The sequence below is a fragment of the Pectinophora gossypiella genome, chromosome 23, assembly GCF_024362695.1.
Source record: "Pectinophora gossypiella chromosome 23, ilPecGoss1.1, whole genome shotgun sequence".
NCBI lineage: Eukaryota > Metazoa > Arthropoda > Insecta > Lepidoptera > Gelechiidae > Pectinophora > Pectinophora gossypiella.
This window is the reverse complement of record NC_065426.1, coordinates 975,874-999,185: the sequence shown is the minus strand read 5'-3', so window position 1 is coordinate 999,185 and position 23,312 is coordinate 975,874. Positions and strand designations below refer to the sequence as shown.

General features: G+C 40.3%; 1 protein-coding gene across 6 annotated transcripts in view; it reads left to right on the top strand.

Annotated features, from left to right (window-relative positions):
* Positions 1–23,312, top strand: part of LOC126377320 (S phase cyclin A-associated protein in the endoplasmic reticulum) — a 526,515-nt gene that overhangs the window by 3,930 nt on the left and 499,273 nt on the right. For 5 of the 6 annotated variants that reach the window (XR_007567843.1, XR_007567844.1, XR_007567842.1 and 2 more), the window contains 12 exons: positions 391–2,952; positions 4,886–5,069; positions 5,442–5,517; positions 5,685–5,787; positions 6,912–7,001; positions 8,138–8,296; positions 9,143–9,313; positions 9,787–9,948; positions 10,264–10,412; positions 11,214–11,838; positions 13,131–13,240; positions 13,787–13,907. Coding sequence is in view for 3 of the 6 variants with exons in the window: in XM_050024997.1 (XP_049880954.1) it covers positions 391–2,952; positions 4,886–5,069; positions 5,442–5,517; positions 5,685–5,787; positions 6,912–7,001; positions 8,138–8,296; positions 9,143–9,313; positions 9,787–9,948; positions 10,264–10,412; positions 11,214–11,838; positions 13,131–13,240; positions 13,787–13,907 (4,512 nt within the window). In the remaining 3 variants the exon portion in view is untranslated. The remainder of the gene's footprint in view (positions 1–390; positions 2,953–4,885; positions 5,070–5,441; positions 5,518–5,684; positions 5,788–6,911; positions 7,002–8,137; positions 8,297–9,142; positions 9,314–9,786; positions 9,949–10,263; positions 10,413–11,213; positions 11,839–13,130; positions 13,241–13,786; positions 13,908–23,312) is intronic. The other variant, XM_050024996.1, reaches the window with a different exon arrangement.

Below are 23,312 nucleotides of genomic sequence, written 5' to 3'. Positions count from 1 at the left end.
GGTAACTTAGATACATAAGTTCTAACTGGAAATTTGTAAATAGAGAAAAGATTCTAGAATTTTCGTTGTACGAAGTTGTACCCAGTAGCCCACCAAAGGTCGATTTGTGGTCGCTTGTGTCGTTTGTTTTTCAAAAACCCTGATAACATTGATTTTTTAATCATAATATTATAACATCTGGGATCGGGACTCTATTCTTAAATCAATGAAACACATGAGCGTACCCTTTAGCCAAGGGTCCAGACCAACCATTGACCCTGAGTAATTAGACAGGCACATAAACAGCTAAATGTATTGGAGACACAAAATTCCCAGGAACAGAATCATGCAGGCTACATTTTTAAATACTTAACTTACTTACCAATATACAAATAAATCTTCCTTTTGCAGATCGGAGAAATCTACAACACCGTTGAAGCTCACGAGAATCAAAACGAGTGCCAAGAAGTAATTCTAGTTTTGGAAAACTATACGCGCGATTTTAAAGCCCTAGGCGAATGGTTTCGCTTGAAATGGGAGTACGACAATACTCCCCCTCCTCAGAGGCCGCAGAGCCTAGCTTGGGAGATACGGAAGACTGATTTTGTGCGACCAGAATCTCGACGAGCTTACTCTGTCAAGAGTTCTCCATCTGTATCCGGCAAAAACAGCCCATGTCTCTCCGGACACAACACTCCAAGTGGCAAAAACAGTCCCGTCACCGGCAAAGCCAGTCCGGGAAGCGGGAAAATCAGTCCCAGAGTGCCAGCGTATTCCAGCACTAGCCCAAAAGCCAATATTGAGTTTTTCAGCAATAAAATTGCTTCAAAAATCACTACAAAACCAGAGCCAAAAGTTGCTAAAGAGACCAGACTTTCGGATATAAAAGAGAAAGATATAAAGGAGAATTGTGAAGACAATGACATCGATAAGGTGATTGTCAACGAAAACGACGCTGAGACAAAACCTGCAGTTGAGCTTGGCAAAGCTAAGGAAAGTCCAAATGTCAGCCCGAAACCAGTGGTAATAAAGTCGCCTAAACATGACAAGACACAAGCTAAACCCGATTCGACTCAAGAAATTTCAATTCATGCAAAGGTTATTATCGCCAGATTAGATGTAATGGAAACCGAATTTTTGAATAAACAGCTGCTCGAGAATGCCGTGAAGAACGACAATTTATTAAATCAAGATAAAGAATCCGAGGAAATTATTGAAAATGATTCCAAAATGGAATCTAATAAGACTGATGTAACTTTGAAGCCGTCTGAAGAAAACGACGGTAGCGTTAGTGACTCGCCAGTAAAATCTGAAGACAATTTTGCCGATGTGTCAAATGATAGTTCTCCTGGTTCGAATAACGAAGAAAAAGAACTTACAATTGCTAACGACAAAACGGAATCTCTAGAAAAAACTTTAAAGACACCATCTCCAGAATCTGGTGAGATAGACGACATCAAAGAGAAAGCAATTCCAGAAAAAAATATAAAGGAACCTGAAGCCGTAAATGACACTAAAGAATCAGTCCTAACAAAAAAGACTTCAGAACAAACAGAAGATAAAGAAGAACAAGATCCCAAAAAAGTAGAACCGAAAATTGCTAAACCTGCTGAAGTAAAACCATTAGAAGTTAAAGCCGCCACAAGACCGGCGTATTCTCAAGCCGCGGCTAAACCTAAAGTGGTTACAGCCAAGCCTGAGGTCAAGCCTCCTATTCGTACAAACACGCCAATAGTGCGAAGCAAGACGGTTATGGAAATCCCTAATACGGTTCCGAAGACACGTCAACCATTTCCTAGGAGAAACCAGACTAGCAAATGCAGCTATCCTTTTAACCTGACTACTGGGAGGACAAGCTTATTTGACACAACGCCTTCAGTCAAAGTTGGCACTAAAAAACCCATCACACGACCCGGTTCGGGCGATGCTAAACTTGGACAAAACAAGATAGATCCCAAAAAACGTCCGCCAAGACCTTTAACTTTGAAAGTCAATGAAAAGGGTGATAAGAAAGACAAACCGAATCTAACTCTGGAGAAAATTAAAGATTGTGATGAATATAGCAGCACGGACACTATCGTCACTCAAATCGATATGTCTAGAATCGAGTCTAGTGAAAGTCTGAAGACTCTGGTTCCTGAAGAAGGGTATATGAGCCATGACGGGGCGAATTCTGTCGAGGTATTAAACGTTGATAACATTAGGAGTGACAATGAAGAATGGTTGACTGTGAAGTCTAGGCGGTTGAGTCGTGAATCGAAGAAGCAATCCAAATCGCACTGGGCCAATCGGTTCCACCAGCCATCAGCTACAACAAGCCTACCTACACTGAACATGATGGAGTCTCCTAAGCAGGAGGCTAATCCTATAATAAAACCAGATGAACCTAAATTCGACAGAGCCAAATCGGAGCAACCTGAAAAGGTAACTAAACCGGTCAAAGTTAAAATGACTAAGCCTAAAGAGAAGGCTAAAGACCCGGCGATAATTCGCCAGAAATCTGATGTCACAGGACTCAAAACTCGATCGGCCAAAAACAAGGTTACTAAGAAATCCGAACGAGGGAAGGGTGCTTCGAAACTCGATGGAGAGTTGACTAAGAGTCGACTTCATTCATCGCTAGAAAGCCTGACCACTGGTCTGTCAAGATCACAAGAAAGCACTGAAGACGTATTCGACTTCGACAAATGGAAAGAGGAGTTCAAATCCCGCTTCAACTGTTTTGACGACGACGATCAAATTTCGAATCACAATGAGATTTTGAAGTCTGCTGATCCGTCGGAAATGTCGGAGATAGCGGAGATGACGTCACAGATCGAGGAGAATGAGAGGAAGATGAGCTTAGCACTCGACTTCCAGTCGGACGCTGATCAGAGGAAGCTCTGTGCTGAGGAAGATCTCCTCAACAGACAGATCTTAGAGCTACAACAGGTGTCTGATATAGATATGGATACCGAAACTGATGATACTGAGGTAAGGTTCCACTGGCTTTTGACATTGAATTCTATAATTATATTACTTGATCTTAAGTGTTTTGAAAGTTATTTTGTCCCAGAAGATATTTATCTTTATTTTATTTTTATTTTATTTTATTTTCTTAGGAAGATTAACAGTCAAATGATAACTATAGATCTAGACCATAGATGTAGACAATGCTAATGAGAAATCTCCACAAATAGATAAAGAGTTACGCGCTGATAAAGAGGCAGGTATAGGAATGTCACATTAATCTAACATTAAATGAGAAGAAGAATGAGTGAAAAAAAAGGGTTTGGCAAGCATTCGTTTGACAGTTGTAATGCTGGTACAGAACAAATCTAAATCACATTGCAATTCACTGAAATCACGACAGGCACGAATAAAAAATGAATTTCTGCGATAATTTACCCTAGCAAATGGTACTCGAAGAACAGAGCACTGTCTGAGCCCAAGTAAATTAGTTCGCAGGTAGATCTTTGACAGTAGTTCCGGACAGTCAACACGCCCGTTGGCTAATTTGAACAGATAACAAATATCTGAAATAGTACGCCTAAATTGAAGAGGCAGAAAATGGTAACGTTTACATCTATGATAATAGCCTAATGATCTTTGTCTTGTTTTAAAATCCAAATACCGAAGAAATCTCCTCTGAACACTCTCAATACGAGACTTGTATGTCTCATATTGCGGGTTCCAGACTTGGGATGCATATTCTAAGTGGCTACGTACATAGGCTGTACATACATACACACATACATAAACTCACGCCCGTAATCCCTAATGGGGTGGGCAGAGCCACAAGTAATCAAAGACAACTTGCAGCCACTGTTGATACGTACATAGGCTGTGTAAAGTATTTTTAAGGCTTTTACACTACGAAAGCCAGCCGATGTTCTCATAATAAAACCTAATGCTTTAGAGGCTTTAGTAACTATATAATATAATATATAATATAATAAATATTTTTATTTCCTTCACAACATGATACAAGGTGTACATTAGACATTAGATTAAACAAAAACAGGTGATCATGTGTAAAGGCTGGAACCTAAACTAGGATACCCTGTATTATAGGATTCCAGGCCTCCACCTCCCGATCAGCAGTCATAATGGGTAGCCATACTTACAACCTTGAAAGGTTATTTATCATGTTCTAATTATTATGTATGCCGTGTGTGTATGAGTGTGTGTATGTGTGAATGTGTGTCTGTGAGCCCCCCCAACCAACCCAACCCCTAAATCCCTCATTGAATTTACCCTAGAAACTTCTTGAGAATGCAATACATAGGTATAATCAATAATGAGTTTTTTCCGTGAAAATGTCATACAATAGCATTTGGATATATTAAGGTCGAGTTTATTAAATGAGCAATAATCTTGGAACCGAATCAGATCCTCTTGAAGATCCTTTGCATCAGAGAGATTGTTAATCAATTTAAAAATTTTCATATCGTCTGCAAATAATAGTATTTTAGAATGATGAAAGCATTTAATCATTGTCATATAAATCTTATTGGCATATTTACCTACTTTTATGGACAACGGCTAATTTCTCAGGCTAGACATCTTAAGCAATTCTCAATAAAGAACTTTCTCTTAAATAACGCTTTTAGTTAGGACATGCATTATATTTTTTGATTTAAATGTATTCTAATCAATGTATGTATACAGTTCAGTGGAGTTTTACTTAAGTAGTGGAGTAGCACAGTGGATACTCCCTCCGGTTGATCGAGGTGAGGTCTGTGTCCAGCAATTTGACGTATATAGGCTATTTATGTTTGTATGTAGTTTAAATTATGCACCCCTCGCGGCACAGCAACTGCACCGCGTGTGTTGCGTATTATATCGAAGGTTTTGACCAATATAATAATGGTTCGCGCCGCGGCGTACATAAACGTCCATTCTAATAATCTTCCAAACTCAACAGACAGACGCAGAAATCCTCTGCGAAGAGACCAACATATCGGTGCCATCTTGTCCGTCCCCGGAGAACCTGGGCCCGTTGGCTGCCAGTCTAGAGGACCAGTACGAGACCGCTCTAGCCGGGATGTCCTGGGCCGAGAGGGTCGATACTCTTGTTGTGCTGGAGGCTTTGGTGGCTAGAGATCCGGGTAAGTTATAAAGCGTGACCACAACATAATCTTCGATAGCAGACATAGTGCGCATATAGTGCGCTCCCAGTGTTTGACTACAAAAATGGCATTGTCAGTAGCCAGCATTAAGTCAATAACATAGCATCACACTTTTAGGCGCCGTCTAATGCCAATTTTGAGCTGAGTTTGAGGACGACCTTGAGGTCGCATCAACTGATGACTGAGGTTCGAGTGAACATCTTAGAATGAGGGTGTTAGTCTATGTGTAATATATATAATATATAAGTTTTTATATTTTGTATTCGGAAATGCGGTATTATGTAGTACGATTTAATAAAAGGCGTTAAAAGTTTTTAAAGCGGCGTAAAAAGTATCCAATTATACTTTCAGGACGAGCCCAGCAGCTGCACGCGAAGCTGTCGCAGGGAATAAAACGTCGCGGCAGCTTACAGGACGCTTTGCGAAGGTTTGTTTAAATGAAGATTTATAGCATAGTTCAGTCTGTTCAGTTCAATAAACGATTATACAGGATGTTAGTGAATAATTTATGTAATATGTATTAATTTTAGTAATTGTCTAAGTTGTTAATGTTTTATATATATGATGTAAGTTGTACTTAATAAATAAATACAGATTGCAAGCGAAGCAAGCGCGGGCGGAGAAGCAGCGTCAAGAGTACCAGACTGAACGAGCCAGGAAGATACACCAGCTGCTGGCCAGGGTTGAAGAAGTCAAGGTAGGGTGAAAAGATTTAACCACGGCTTGTATCATTTTGAATGAATGACTATCTATCTCCCTAGTGTTATCCCGTTTTTCACAGGGCCCGATTACCTAAAGATTTGACAGATCCGGTTTTTTACATAAGAGACTGCTTGCTTTTCTGTATACCTATAACCTGTTGGGTCCATTCTGGCAGACACTAACTAAGCTTATCTTAATTAGACAGCACTAAAAGTAGTGTTATCCTTCTCTAACGATAACTATAAGAAAGAGACGGGTACAGTTATGAAACTATCCATCTCATTGTCTCGCTAGCGTTATCCCATTCTCACAGTCTCCTTACCTAAGAAGATTTAGGACCTGTTTTTTATAGAAGCGACTGCCTATCGGACCTTCCAACCCGAAGGGAAAATCAGCCCAGTGCAGGTCCAAACCTACCTCCGAAACGCATTTCTCGGAAATGAGGGTTTCCTTACGATGTTTTCCTTCTAAGCACGTGATAAGCATTTATGTTCAAACATGAATTTGAAAAAAAAACAAAAATCATTGGTCCGTGTTGGGATTCGAACCTACGACCTCACAGTGAGTGTCAAGCGTTCTTCCGACGACGCTACCACGGCTTTGAAAGAATGAATGACTGAATGAACTTATTGCATACACTTTACTTTGACGTGATTTGTTGTAGGTTTGCCTCAAATGGCATTAACTACAAATTGTTGAACTAGCATTTCGAAATACGCCAGATTTTTCATAGTGCTCTGTATTCTGTCCGTGTGTCCATTTTGTAAATCCTAACATAGGAAATCGTACTCTGGCCCCTGCGATACAAGCCGAGCTTAGTGCAGGGACAGCCGCATAACTAAAGTAATTGGCATAACTAAAGTAGCTGTCTGTATTTTTATTATTTATTATTAATGGTGCAATTTCATCATTATGGAGGCTTCTTGATGAATGATCAGGCCTCATATATCTCTTCCAGATGCTTTATATTATACAGTGTCTTGGGGGCAATTTTTTCATGTCTTTATAAGCCAATTCGAGAGTGGCAGGACCACACGCTCTGTAGATGTAGTTAATGGCAGAAGATCCCGTGCCATGCATATACACTCCCCGTTCCTCATTGCTGATTATTAATTTCAGGTTGCCAAAAACCAACTGATTGAAGAGAAACGGTTAAGATTAGACAGAAGGCTTCAGAAGGCCGCTGAAAATAGAGACCAACATTTGAAGGTAAGTTGTAATGGCAAAAGCTATTTTTTTGACGTTTCTTACTGTAGACCTAGGATAACATTTATGAAACAAATAGAAGAGAAGATGCAGGTCGTGTTGTATCGGGAGGTGACAGTTTTGGCGGGAAGAAGAGAGGAATGGCGATTACTCCACCGACAAGAGTGCAGCTCTTAAATAGAGAGAGAGACTTATTGTAGAACAACACCGATTGGGAAATTGGTCGGTGTACTGTGGAACGGAAGGCGATTGGGGCAACCACCGTTCTACAAGCCCTATCTATGGAGTAATGGCGATTACTCCACCGACAAGAGCGCAGCTTTTAAATAAAGAGAGAGACTTACTGTAGATCCCTCAGATACCATTCACTACTTGGCCGGATTTTAAAAAAGCAACACAGGACAGTCCACAAGCGAAGGTCCTGTCCTGGTCCTGTTGTTAGAGATGGCAGAGGAAGACCTAGATGGATGTATATTCACCAAATTGGGAATTTCTTTAAAAACGGTTTAGGACGATCTAGTCTGAACCGGCGTGCGTGTATGAAACGATTGAATGTGAAGGAAACAAGGGAACTCCCGTTTTTTAAGAAGTGCCCAATTTGGTCAATGTACATCCATCTAGGTCTTCCTCTGCCGTCCCTAACAACAACCTTCGCTTATGGACTGTCCTGTGTTGCTTTTTTTAAAATCCGGCCAAGTAGTAAATGCCTTATTTCCTTCACATTCATCCATAGTCTCAGCTTACCCATTTTTTTCACTATTGTGTCTGGAAATCCAGGGGCTAAAATGATAATTGTTAACTGTAGTCCAGTGGTTGAGCGTTGGGCTCACGATCCGAAGGTCTCGGGTTCGAATCCCGGTGGAGAAAAATCACAAAAATCCCTTTGTGGTCCCTAGTTTGGTTAGGACATAGCAGGCTAATCACCTGATTGACCGGAACTAAGATGATCCATGCTTGGGAAGGCATGGTATGCCGTTGATCCCAGTTGCTATTTACTGATGTAAGTAAGCAGTCGTTACATGAGTCATGTCCGGGGTTTTGGCGGCTCATAAATAACCCTGATACCAGGGTTGATGAGGTCGGTAATCCACCTCACGATCCACACGATAGAAGTAGTAACCCGATTCAATATATTTCAGGATATAGTTCGCAAAGCCCACGACGAGGAAGAGAAGCTCCGCGAGATAGCGTTCATCAAACAATTGGAGGCGGAGAACAGACGACACGACTTTCTGGACCAGTGTCGATCACACACCACGCGGCTGCGGCAAATGAGACGTGACCGCCTTGAGAAGCTGGTGAGCTTTGGTGACATTACATAATATCAGCAGCCTATATACTCCATACTCATTTAATTTATTTCATATAGTACAATATGGTGTTACATGGGCATAGGTGGGTGTATATGTCCCGCTGCCGGGTACAGGCCTCAACTGGAGGGGTTATGGAGCATACTCCACCACGCTGCATAATTGCGGCTACTGACGTGAGTTGTATGTATGTGTATGTATGGCGGCGAGGTTGTGCTGTTGTGAGAGGATGTTTCCAGAGTACCGAACTGAGCATAGTCTCCTGCAAGCCACAAGTTGGTAGTGTGATTTTCTTCTCGACGTCTTTGACGATGGATCTGAGAGACCAATGCGTACTACGGGCGGTATCGGTAAGCCTGGTTTTAATATACGCCTTGTACACGCCGGCCTATGCGTGGCGGGAGACTCCAGCCGGGGCCAGAGTATAGCAGTGGCAGCCCCTGTCTGTCCGAGACGACCCAACAGTGTCATGTTAGAAGTTGTATTTAAGCGTCGCGCTGTGAAAACTTCGCTAGCGCGTTTCAGGACTGATATGCGCCATCTGTTGCATGTGGGCGGAACTAGCTGGTCAACTGGTCCGCCATGAATCGATCTTGATTGTGGTAGGCAGAGGTACACCCATCGTGAGATGAACTAAATACCCGCGCTTCATCGAGTTTTCTGTTAGACCGACGCGGTAGGTGGTGAGCCGTATCGCCGTATGGTGTTCATGGCAACTGTATTAGTGAAAACTGCACTTAAAGATACATGAATAGCGCATTGGTGGAAGTCCGCTGCTGGGGTGTTCGTCCCGGCAGCACAGCAGCACAGTGAGCGACTTGTGCGTGCCCCCAGGAGCAGAAGGCGGCCCGCGAGGCGGCGGTGGGCGCGCGGCGGCGGGCGCTGGAGGCGGCCCGCGGGCTGCGCGTGCAGGCGCTGCTGGAGCGGCGCCGCCTGCGGGACGCGCGCCGGGACCAGCTGTGGGAGCAGCGGCGCCAGCAGCGCGGGGACGCCGCACGGGAGAAGGTACTGCACACAAGTGGCGTTCACTGGTAGATCCCTTCCCTTGTACAATCCCCCAGTGTAAAAAGTGGGACAATCTGGAAAGACATGGCCTTGTACAATCTCCACACTGCAAAAATGTGATCATCTAGATCGGTACCAAGAATAGGCTGATGGGAGGGAAGAATAGATATAGCACCTAATCATTCTTAGGTACTCATGACTAAAGGTGCGATTCCACAGATGATTCAACTGATGTTGGTCACGTGCTGTGGAATCGCACCTTAAGGCACTCTCCAACATAACTCATTAAACGTTTCTGACCTGGGCTTCTGACCTATCATCATAACGGTTTATGATATCCATTTTAATGAATCACCAAGTTTTCTGCTGTTTTGTAGATCTGTCCATTCATATCTCGAAATCTAATCAGATAATATTTTTTTTATGTTTGATCATCCGTATTTTTTTCATTGCTATAATTCTGTGATCCACAGGCGGAAGGCGTGAAGTCCCGCCTGTCAGCGCTGGCGGCGGCGGCCGAGCTGGAGGCGGACGCGCTGCGCGAGCGCATCCGGGACAAGCAGGACGCCAGCCAGATGCGGCTCGAGTCGCACCTGCAGGCCATCAGGGAGAAGGCAACTGGGCCGAGGCAGGCCGTGAGTACATCAGCTCATAATAATTATAACTCACGACTAAATTACTCAACAAAATAAAAAAAAACCTAACTTTTATAAAAGAACTTGTATTCCGAAATTATCCCTATACATTTTTAGATCTTAATAAATAGGTTGTGTCTGAGAACTCATGGCATAACAGAAACAGCCTATATACGTCCCACTGCTGGGCACAGGCCTCCCCCCAATCAACCGGACGGGGCATGGAGCATACTCCACCACGCTGCTCTACTGCCTAAGAACTCGAAAGATATTTTTTTTTACATTTTTGTATTGAATAACTCTTTCCTCAAACAGACAACATCAGAGAGTCAAGACCAGTCCACGAAAGAGGAGAGGGAGTTACAAGAAGAGGCAGAGAGAGCGGAACAGGAGAGGAAAGAGAGGGAAAAACAGAAGGCTATCAAAAAGAGAGCAAGGAAAGTCAAGCAGAAGTTGTTGACCACGTGAGTTACATTATTTCAACCTCTGCAGTCTTGTTGTTAGAGTGTTGGTGTCTCGATCTGGAGGTTTCCGGTTCGAATCGCGGTAGGGACATTCACATTGGCTGGCACTTTGGCATAGACTAAGGAACAATACTACGTATAGGCAACGGCAACTCTCCGCTCCCCACCAGCGGCTGAGCTAGGTTTACCTCACCCCCTCGGTCATACTTTAGTCTTCATGGGCGTAAGACGTCACACCCACTGATGCGCGTGTACGATAACGTCAATGTGTAGTATCTGTAAAACAGTAGAAGCCGAGCACTGGGGGGCCACATAATGGAGCTTCCTCCCAAAAAGACGCTCGATCTAATCGAACGGATTTGTCTAGAGGGGTTTTAAATATATGTAAAAAGCTTATTATAAGATTAATGATTACCTAAATGATAAAAATGTCTGGTATTGAATGTGTTCCTCTAGTTATTAAATAACTTGTAACGTACCCTTTAAATGATGTGTTGCTGCAGTTTCTTGTCATTTCTCCTCAGCCATAACACCTTGCGAAATGACGTAAATTTAAAAATGTTACATTGACCTTCAACAAGTTTATCCATGATAATTACGTTGAATAAATGTTTCTGATTCTGTAGGGATTAGATGTAACTACGTAGTTCGCAGTGGCCATTCGGGCTGTATCGGTTCGAGCCCTCTCTAATGCAAATAATAATAATCTGTAAAACGAGGTGATTGGTATGAAATGCTTCTGGCCCGAAATCCGATGATCCATTTTATGATGTTTCTTAAAAAATATTCCCTTTGCTTCAGCAGCTGCGACATTGCTTTCTCCGACGATAACTTGCCATTAGAGGCAGTATTCCCGCCATCACACAAGATGTTCAAGGTCATCCAGCAACTCACCAACATACTCTCGCCACTCCTCGACACCGAGCCTGGCAGGAAACACGACGACGAAGACGACGTCGACAAAAACAACAAGAAAAACAAAAATAAAAATAACAACAAAATTGTTAACGGAAACGGTGACGTTGCTAACGGTCACAGTGCAAACAAGAAAACCAAAAAGCAGAAATCTGAAGAGAAAGAAACAATTGAAGCGGTTAATGTTAACACAGAGAATAATGTCGAGAACAATAATAATATGAAAACTGAGGTTATAATAGAGAGTAAGGATATAGATACTGCGAACGGTGACGTAAAGAACGAAGGAGTTCACAATAAAAAGAAAATGAAAAAGAATAAAAACAAAGATGATCACAATAAGAATAGTGACAAGCCGAAACTAAGCAAAACCAGTTCAGTTTGTAGTTCACTCAGTGATATGAGCAAGACTAGTTGTAAGAGTGACAAGAAATGTCGGGTGATCATAGATACCGCGTACCTGGACAGGCAGTTGAACGAATTGCACAGGATGATGGAGAAATTCGATAAGGTAAGTGTAGTAGCAAGTATGAAATGTGCCTATATGTAATCTTCTAAATATATAAAAGGAGAAACTGACTGACTGACATATCAACGCACAGCCTAAACGGCTAAACGTAGGCACTTGAAATTTGGAAGGGACGTAGCTTAGGTACCGTAGAGGTGCACTAAGAAAGGAATTCCCGAAATTCCCACGGGATCGGGAATTAGCGGGAAAATCCTTTTGTATGAAAAACCTAAACTGCATAAGTTAGATGCTTGAAATTTGATATGCACTCCCTCCCACACACACAAAGTCCTCTCTTTTATAACGCTAGTGTCATTATATATGATGATGTAATGTTATTATACGTAATATATCATCACCAGCCCATTAACGTCCCCACTGCAGGGGCACGGGCCTTCCCTATGGATGGATAGGGAGATCGGGCCTTAAACCATCACGCGGGCCCAGTGCGGATTGGTGGTTATTAAGGACTGCTAATGCAACCGGGACCAACGGCTTAACGTGCCTTCCGAAGCACGGAGGAGCTCGAGATGAAAACTTTTTTTTTTATGGTCACCCATCCTATGACCGGCCTTTGCGAAAGTTGCTTGAGTTCAACAATCGCAGACCGAGCGCGTTTACCGCTGCGCCACCGAGCTCCTCAGTATATCCACCGAGCTCCTCATTATAATATATATGTCTGATATAAATGGGTATATGTATGTACGTATTTATACTTTAGTCTTCATGAGCGTCAGATGTCACACACACAGATGCGCGTGTACGATAACTTCCATGTGTAGTGTCTGTGTAAAACGAGGTTGTTTGAAGTGTCCGTGGTGTGCTAAAGGCTAGACAAGAAAGTTCTTTTTAGATAACGGTGCTAATTCCTGTAAATACCATCTAATTTTATTTTAAGTTATATCTGTCATTTTCTTATCCGCCGAAAAGGAAAGGGACGGGTAATCGACAAGCATAAAATTTATGGAACACACGTCAATTTTAAGCACAAATCTAAACCAACCGTCTAAAAATTTTACATCCGTCAATAACCCGACACAGTTAAGTAGACAGCACGTCAAACGGATTGCATACCAGCGACGTACCTTTTGATTCGCCCGGGTTATTCATTCATTTACTTATTCTTCCTAAAATTAAGAATCTGTGAATCATCCGTCCCTTTCCTTTTCGACGGATATGAAATTGACGGATATAACTTAAAATAAAATTAGGCGGTGTTTGCAGGAATCGGGGCCAACTTTTGCCCTTTTTTATTCTATTTACATAACTTGACTGTGTGTTATACTTTGGTGTAGGGCGCCAGAGACAAGAGCTTGGCGCAGAAGATGCATGGCCTCAAGGCGCTGGGGCAGCTGCTGGCGGTGGCCGCCGAGAGGGACGACCTGGCGCCGCAGCTGTCGGCCAAGTTAGTATTTTTTTACTATTATTATAGAACTAACAGCCTCCGTGGTCTAGTGGTTAGAGCGTTAGGCTCACGATCTGGAGGTCCGAGTTCGATTCCCGATGGGGACATTGTCGAAATCACTTTGTGAGACTGTTCTTTGTTTGGTAAGTACTTTTCAGGCTTGAATCACCTGATTGTCCGAAAAAGTAAGATGATTCCGTGCTTCGGACACGTTAAGCCGTTGGTCCAGGTTAATACTTACTGATGTAAGTACGTAGTAGTTACATGAGTCTCGTCAGGGGCCTTTGGCGGGTCAATATTAACCCTGACGTCAGAGTTGATGTGGTTGGTACTCCACCTTGCAACCCACATGATAGAAGAAAAGATATCGATGGACATTTAGTGTGAGGCAGCCCTTAGCATAAATCATTTAGGTTGGTAATCCGCCTCATATATGTATAATAAACTATTCTTTTTTCTTTCTTTCTTTTGTTCTTTCTTTCTTTTGTTCTTTCTTTCTTTTGTTCTTTCTTGAAAGTCCCTCATTGAATTTGGATTGTTCAACAGGACCCTGACCACAGCGGTGATGATAATATCCCGGGTGATAGCCAACTGCTCGATGAGCGCCGCCTACTTCGTCACCACCAACAGCTGCGTGCACGCTGTCAAACTGCTTGCCGACCGATTGGTAAGTTGCGCTCGATAGGCTACTCTCCAACTAGTCAAATCAGTTACTTTTTACTAAACGTCAAAACACAAAATATCTATGGAATTTGTATGAAAAAGCACACTGCGACGTTATAGAACGTCGAACTTATTATTACGTTTTCTTAATCAAAATGTATGAATTCGAAAACAAATTCGACAATCATTGGTTAATAAGCAGTCCCCGACCAAACAGCGACAGAATTAGCAGAACGTAGTGGGTAGCTCACTGGGACGGGCTAACCTGTAAAATGCTACTTAGGTTCTATGACGATCTTGTGACGTAGCGAGTAGGCGCCGCTACTTCAAAAGCGCACCCCTGATGCCGGGCAGCAGCGGTATCAGTACTGGTTGGAGGCCTAGGAAATGGATTCTGGTAGGGCTCTAGCTAGAACATCACCGATTGAGAAATTGGTCGGAGTACTGCGGAACGGAAGGCGATTGTGGCAACCACCGTTCTACACGTCCTATCTATGTAGTAATGTAGGCGATTACTCCACCGACAAGAGAGAGATTGATTCTTAAATAAAGAGAGAGATTGATTTAGGCTTTGCTGGATTCGAACCTGTGACCTCACACAACTTTTATATTTTTTATCACTTACTCAAAATCACATCAGTATGTGATGCGACGATATATATATTTATAAAAATAACCTTAAAACATGTGATAATATAACATTTAACACACACATTACACATGACGGGGAGCGCCGGTTCCGGTACCGGACTTGCACCATACATACATACATAAACTCACGCCTATTTCCCACCGGGGTAAGCAGAGACTATAGAATTCCACCACCACCAACTACCAACCAAATGATTTAATAATTTATCTTCAGTGCAGTTTTCACTAACACAGTTGGTTCGACCATTATATATTTGTTCATCCATTGTTCTTTGGGAACGTAGCCGGGAAAGTACCTCATTGGGGTAGTCAGAGGTACATACGGTCACGAGCATTAATATGTATACACTTTGTTACCATGTCACATTAACTTTTTTGACAAATTGAACTGTAAGTCTCACTAAATGTCAAATATGTTAGTGCGACAGAGTCCTAAAGTGGGTACATTATATTGCTCATGACTGTACACGCACACACACACACACACGCACACACCCCTATTTTTCCCTAAAAAGTAGCATGGACAATGCTACACCGACAAGAGCGTGAGCGTGAGCGTGAGCGTGATGTGGAATAAATCATAAAAAAAAAACAATTATACTATTAACTTTCTTTTTTCATCAATCCTTTTTTTTACTATACCAATTTCTTCTAGTCCATAAACAGAACACTTTATGACCCTAATAAACAAAACATCCGTAAATATTTCCCTGTACCTCCGAAAGGGGTGAGCACATTTTCCACCTAGTTAGCTTTGATGTCTTCAATCAGAGACCTTTTGCAAAGTTGGACGATCATGTTAGACCCGTGATAAGATATTGGCATTAACTTTTACGATACTTTTTTGTTTAAGGGTTGAATTTGTTCAATGCCTTCTGAGCAGGCCGCATGTTCGCATAGCGAACGACAATGTTTCAGGGCTTCTGATATTATTTTCCTTTAACAGTCGACTGCGTTGAGAAAAAGTTCTGTTCTTTCCAGAACATGCTGGATAAATGATCGCAGTCGTTTGTCCTCGGCTTTCCTAGTCATCGAACAAAGATTGCTCTCTTTTATTTAACGTACCTAGTTAAAATAATTGCTTCGATTTTTTTCTTGGAACGTCTAATATTGTACCAAAGAGTACATGCAAAAATATGTTTTGTGTAAATGCAAATGAAGACAAAATCAATCTTTAGTTAGGTTCTTATTTTAGCATGTTGAATAGTACATAAATATAAGTATTTATTTTAGCTACAGTGCTATGCAAAAACGGCACATGAGGCCAACTGAGAGACTTAAACCGTTCGTAATTTTTTATATTCTTTCTTTCACCATAACCTGCTTGGAAAAAAATCGCTTAAGCGATAAAGCTGGTAGTATTCTTTATTAGACAAACCTTTTTTATCTCTGCAATTGTTTCTTTGTCCAATAAAGACTATTTTTTTGTAATATATATTTTATCTTTCAACAGTGGCTGCAAGTTGTCTTTGATTACTTGTGGCTCTGCCCACCCCATTAGGGATTACGGGCGTGAGTTTATGTATGTATGTATATTTTATCTTAGACACGAGGCGTTTGAAATGTGGTGTTGGAGGAGGATGGAAAGGATAAGTTGGGCTTCTTCTTTCGTGTGGGTTGTGAGGTGGATTATCAACCTCTTGGTGTGAGGGTTACTATTGAGTCACCAAAGGCCACTGACATGGCTCATGTAACGACTACGTACTTACATCAGTAAGTAGTAACCGATGCCAATGGCTTAACGTGCCTTCCGAAGCACGGATTATTTTACTTTCGGACAATCAGGTGATCAGACAGTAATGTCCTAACCAAACTAGGGATCACGAAGTGATTTTTTGATATGTCCCCACCGGCATTCGAACCAGGGGCCTCCGGATCGTGAGCACAACGCTCAACCACTGGACCACGGCGGCTGCCAGATTGAAATTGAAATCAATTGAAAGATAGGGTTTGGCGAATAAAGTCACATTGGAATGTGCAAAATTAACATGTATCTCATCACTATCATCATCATTGGCCTTATACGTCTGTTTCAGATGATTTATGACGTCATTACCTCGAAGAAATGCACTTTCTTTCATGGCTGTGCAAGCCAATCCTAGAGCGGCAAACACAATATCGGCATGTATCTCATCGTCATCAATTTAAGAGCCACGCTCTTGTCGGTGCAGCATTTTCTATTCCAGTCTATCAAAGGCCAATTCCTTGACTTCCCTATAAGACACGACGTTAACCTCGGCATGTATTTAGACATCTAGACATTGTTAATTGTATGAAGGTAGAACGGAGTACATAATATTGTTTGAAGTGCGAGACGTTTATTGCGGTGACACTGTCACGTAGGGTTGTCAACTTCCTGTAAACACCATCTAATTTTATTTTAAGTTATATCTGTCATATTCTTATCCGCCGAAAAGCAAAGGGACGGGTAATCGACAAATCGACGACTTTTTTGATAATTTAAACCGTAAGTCTCATTAAATGTCAAATATAGTGCGACAGGGTTCTAAAGTAGGTAAATGATATTCTGCGTTTTGCGCGAACGTCTGCGCACCTTAATATATCCTGCGTACCTAACCGCTTCAATGCAAATGATATTACTCATGACTGTACATATTTTTGAGCTGGAACTTGTATTTTAAATTCGACGTTCAATTAGTTTAAAATGCAAGAAAATATGATTTATTGTAATAAAATTACTAGACGTCGACAACCTTACTTAGAGACGGTAGCGAAGGGGGAGGAGTTCTGAGAGCGGACGGTAATGCATTGCGCGCGTTTGCACTGTACAACTACACTCCACAACTAAATAGGCGAGTTGTTTAGTAGAGTAACTTTTATACCTTTTTTTTCCTTTTTTTATGTCTAGGTTGTAATCGGTAAGTAAATTAAGAAATAAGCATGTGAGCGACTCGACATCTAACTTCATAATTTTGGCGGGGATGATTTGTAAACTTAAAAAAAAAAAAACTACAATGGTGCCTATTCGGGCGGACACAAACATAACCTAATTTTTACCGACTTCAAAAAAGGAGGAGGTTCTCAATTCGACCGCATATTTTTTTTTTTTTTATGTTTGTTCGGGCATATCTTCGTCGTATATGAACCGATTTTGATAATTCTTTTTTTGTTTGAAAGGAGATATACCCAAGGGGGTCCCATGTCAAGGAAGTCAGGATCTGATGATGGAAGACCAGAGAAATCGAGGGGAATTTTCAAAAATCGTAGGAGCGACTAGTGCGTTTGTAAAGTCATATTAATCGGATCGATCTTTAGGCTTCGGGAAAACTTCCCGACCTTCGAAAACTGGTCAGCATCAGGGAGACACCCTATGGCCTGGCAAAACTATACAACCTGGAGCAATTTTTCTTTCACGAAACGTATTTAAATCTTGATCAAATTCAATCGCCGGTGCAAAAAACAAAATGGCGGAAAAACAAGATGGCCGCCATACAAAATTTTGTCGATTTTGGAAGAAGCCCCTTTGGGTAAAAATAATGTATGGGGCGCTTACTCAAAACGTCATGTAGAGTACGGAAATACTTTCTGGTCACCAAAAATTGCTCCGCATCAGAGAAATACTCTACGGCCTGGCAAAACTATCGCACGTGAAGCAATATTTCTTTCAGAGCACTTATTTAAATCTTGGTCAAATTCCATAGCGTGTGAAAAAAAAATGGCGGAAAAACAAGATGGCCGCCATACAAAATTTTGTTTTTCCAGAAAATGTCTTGGGGGTGAAAATGATGTATAGGGGTGTGATCGGAACGTCATCTTTGAAAACTGCTCCCAATCAGGGAGACATTCTACGGCCTGGCAAACCTATTGCACCTGGATTTTGTTTGTTTCCACGACACCCATTTAAATCATGGTCAAATTCTGTCGCCGGTGAAAAAAAACAAAATGGCGGAAAAACAAGATGGCCGCCATACGAAGAGGGACAGTTTCGAATAAACAGGACACGCGAGCTGCTTTAGCAGCGAGCGAACCACGCGAAATCTACTGTATCTATATGTGTGCGTGAGTGTGTATGATAGCAGCTTCCACTGACAACCACATGTGTGTGTGTGTGTGTGTGTGTGTGTGTGTGTGTGTGTGTGTGTGTGCGCGTGTGTGTGAGTGTGTGTGTGTAAACATGTTCATCAATAATAATTGTGATCACTACTAATCATGTATTAATATATATCAATATAAATCAGAAAATTTGTCTGTCTCTGCATCCTTGCTCGGTCTAACCATCACTTAAAATCGTAAAATAAAATAAAATTTTTAACAAAAAAAAAAAACGACTTCAAACGCAAAACTAAAAAGCAATAAATAAATTTACTTCGCACAAAGTAATTAGTACGTATTTTCAATTAGTTAATTAATTTTATAAATCTGAAGTCGGTGCCAAGTAAATGCTACAACAACCCTACTACAATATCAAATTACTATGTACACACAATATTGTTTAATACCTATATCAAAGCAATTACAAAACAATGTCAAACAAAAAATTACAAAACAATCAGTATTGAAAAATATATGAATCGGTACTTCGTTGTAGCATTTCCTTGGCACCGGCTTCAGATTTATAAAATTAATTAACTAATTGAAAATACGTACTAATTACTTTGTGCGAAGTAAATTTATTTATTGCTTTTTAGTTTTGCGTTTGAAGTCGTTTTTTTTTTGTTAAAAATTTTATTTTATTTTGACAGCTCTTAATGCTGTCCTTCACATACAATACGTGCAAGAAAGAGATGAAACTAGTTTTAGTCCTGTCCAATTAAGTTAAAAGTAATTTGGTGGCTGCCTGAATCGACAGCAATACCTCGACACTAATAGCTCAGCTACTTTTTACCTATCGTTAAGTATGTAGTAGTTACACGAGGCACGTACACTCATCACACTGCTGGGGCACGGGCCTTCCCTATGGATGGATAGGGAGATCGGGCCTTAAAACATCACGCGGGCCCAGTGCGGATTGGTGGTTATTAACGACTGCCAATGCAGCCGGGACCAACGGCTTAACGTGCCTTCCGAAGCACGGAGGAGCTCGAGATGAAAACTTACATACACATATACTATGTTTGAGAAGATTCAAAAATCACAAGTGCAAGGCGGTCGCCCGCTACCGGACTATAAAACCCGAATACCGTTGCGTCACATCGTTTATTTTTAATTTACAGTCTTATTGAGGCTATAACGACACCGCTAATTAGGTCCAACGGGCTTTTTAAACAAATTCTGGACTCGTAAGAAAAATAAAAAATAATATTTTTTTTTATCTTAAGGTCGTTGGGATCTTAAACGCCGCTCGCGCATGTACCGAGTTCTAAATTTGGTTTTTTAGGTGACTGGACCGGCGATTTTTTTGGCGGAAATGGGCCCTGTTTGTCTCCGAATTAGCATAGCATAGCGGCTTTGTTCTTAATATTAAAATTCAAGTTCACTTTGCAACAGAAATTAAAAATGTTTCGAAAGATAAACTTAAAAGCCGGCAATTTAAAATGTGACTGAGGTGACTCGATTTGGGCCCGGTTGATGGTAATGGTCTAACAGAGAGCATGGTGAGGTGTGGGTAATTAGTTAATCTTGCGATGGATGTACCTCTGACTACCCTAATTAGGATAAAGTCGTGTGTTTATGCTATGTTATGGAATGACCATATGTTTGCCGCCTATTACATGGGACTTAAACATAGCTGGCGAGGAGTGGATGTATGTACTATGTACTATACACATCTGCCTACCCCGTTGGAGCTATAGGCGTGATGCTATGTTATGTGGTCCTTTATGGGCATAATATACATAAGAAGAGCAACAAGTCACCAGAAAACAATAGGTTAGGTAACTAGGTGACAGATAAATAATTTTATTCGATTGTCTTTTAATTTTATTGTATTATATCACATAATTTTACCTAAAGCTGCTATATATTTCTATTTCATATTCATATTCGTTTATTTATTGCATGTCACAAACATAAATTAAGGTGGAACATAGTAAAACTGTACATGTGCCCTGCAAGGGCACGGCAATATAAAAGAGGCGACACTAGGTGCCTTATTATAATATTATATTGGTGCTAATTCCTGTAAATACCACCTAATTTTATTTTAAGTTATATCTGTCATTTTCTTATCCGCCGAAAAGGAAAGGGACGGGTAATCGACAAGCATAAAATTTATGGAACACACGTCAATTTTAAGCACAAATCTAAAACAACCGTCTAAAAATTTTACATCAGTCAATAACCCGACACAGTTAGTAGACAGCATGTCAAACGGATTGCATACCAGTGACGTACCTTTTTGATTCGCTCCATTTACTCATTCTTCCTAAAATTAAGAGCTGTGAATCATCCGTCCCTTTCCTTTTCGACGGATATGAAACTGACGGATATAACTTAAAATAAAATTAGGCGGTGTCTGCAGGAATCGGGGCCAATATCTAACTAAATATCTAAATATAAAACTAAATATCTAACTGAATAGTATTATTATGTCCTCTAGCCCTCGTTGACAGTTACTTTCGCACAGAGGCCAGTCCCACGAAGAGGAAATGACTGAAAACCCTCGCTGGATGGCGCCTTAGCATGGGTCCATCACAGCACAAGCTGAGCCATTTCCTTTTGCCCGTATTCGTAATATTCATAACTAACTAGTTCTTAAAAAAATGTAAAATGTTACTGGTAATAAATTTATTTTATTCTTGTTCTAAATATTATATTTATTAAAATGAAACTGATTAAAATCAAAAATTAATGGATATTGAATTAAAAATAAATGTAAAACAAAAAAATCTAAATGCGACACAATAACACATTAATAAACAATTAAATACATGAACTAAACACGAAATTACATAAATAATTAACAAAAATGTTCTAAATAATAAAATGCTAATCTACAAATATAAGGTTAGTCTAAGATTATTTATAAGTATTTAAAATAATTTTTATTCTAAGACTGATTTATGAATTTTAATCCAATATTACATAATAAGGACTACGAAATTTGATCACGTTTATCGATGACGTCTTACTTGTCAATTTCTATACTACTTCCATAGAAATGTATCGTTTCGACGTTTCGTAAAAAAACCCTCTTAAATAAAAAAATAATAATGATGGTTTAAGAAATAACATATCAATTTGTGATATTTTAATAAAGTACCTACTCAAATTTTTATGACAACACATTTTTTTTATTAAACTAAATTGTCAAAAGGTGTTAAATACAGCATAATAGACATCAATATGAGTTCTCTTTTATGAAGTAAAAAATATCCTTCTCAAAATGTGTCTTATTAAAATAAAATGCTAATAAAAATAATTTTGCCGCCAAAATATAAACTGTTAGTATTGGCTGTCGACAGTAATAATAAAAAGTAAATTTATGCGTAAAAAGGATCGCTACTGCCGAATTGTTTATTTTACTGTGCACAATTAAAAAGGTATTATTGAAATGTCTTGCAATGAATTATATACAGGGTGTTAGTGACATCGTGACGTAAACTTTGACGCGAATGAACTTGCTTTGCTTGCATTTTTTTTATGAAGTATCCTATAATTATAGCAGAATAGTGGATGGTCGAACGAGTTAGTAGTCAGATCATCCGGACGCTCAGAGGGCTTTTGCCTGATTTACACTATTAAAGGAAGGTTGAGGACATAACCCTTTGGTCGATTTATATGACAAGTTTAATTTGAGCAGACATATGCAATTTGTGTTTTTTTTCATGTGTTGTCAGCAAAAAAATACAGCAGTTTTTTAAACACCGTGTATACAAGTTCGTCGCGGTCATATGCTAAGTTAATTGTCTTTTATCTCCAACGCCATCTTGATTTTTCATTTTTTTTCCATCCAGTAAATCTAGTTGTTTACGACTACCGAAATTTTACCGTCGCGATAATGTTTGTGAGTTGTATATTTGTTTATTTTTACAAGCAAGCGTTTAAAAAAATACGGCAGTGATTTTTAATAAAGATAGTTTTTGTTGGCTGACAACACCGGTGTAATAAAAATAATAAAATTGATATTTTTCTGTTATTGCCTCTGATTTTATTTAGCTCGGTTTAATGTTACGAAATGAAGAGTTTTGCTTCATTTGTTGTCACTATTCTGATAAAATTAAATCAACTTGCGAGGCTGGCAACATAAAATGTATTTTTTCTTAATTCAAATAAATATAATAGTAATAAATATAGTACCTAGGTGGCAAATGTATAAGGTAATGGAAATGAGTATAAAATGTGTACTATCGTGTCAACGGTGGTTAGAGCGCTGGGCTCTCGATCTGGAGATCCGGATTCGATTCTCGGTAAGGATGTTGTCAAAATCACTTTGTAAAACTGTCCTTTAGGACATTACATGCGCTATCACCACGTTGTCTGAAAAATATAATTTCACACAATCAATAATTCTTTATTGCACAAAATATATACACAGGACATACGCATACGAATAAAAATAAGCACAATAGGCGGCGTTATTGCTAAACAGCAATTTCTGCCAGGCAATCTTAATTTCCTTAATATATTTTTTACCTTGATTTCGTGCTTCGGACGGCGCGTTAAGCCGTTGGTCCCAATCTGCACTGGAACAGCGTTGTGGAGTATGCTCCACGTCCCCTTTGGTTAATTATGTTTGTTACTACAGCATCATATTAATGTATTGCTAGCAAAGGAAGGAAACAGTCCCGTACTAAAGAGCTACCCCATCTAAAGTTGATCTCAACTCGAAAACTCGTTAAAGGGAAAGCAGTTTTAT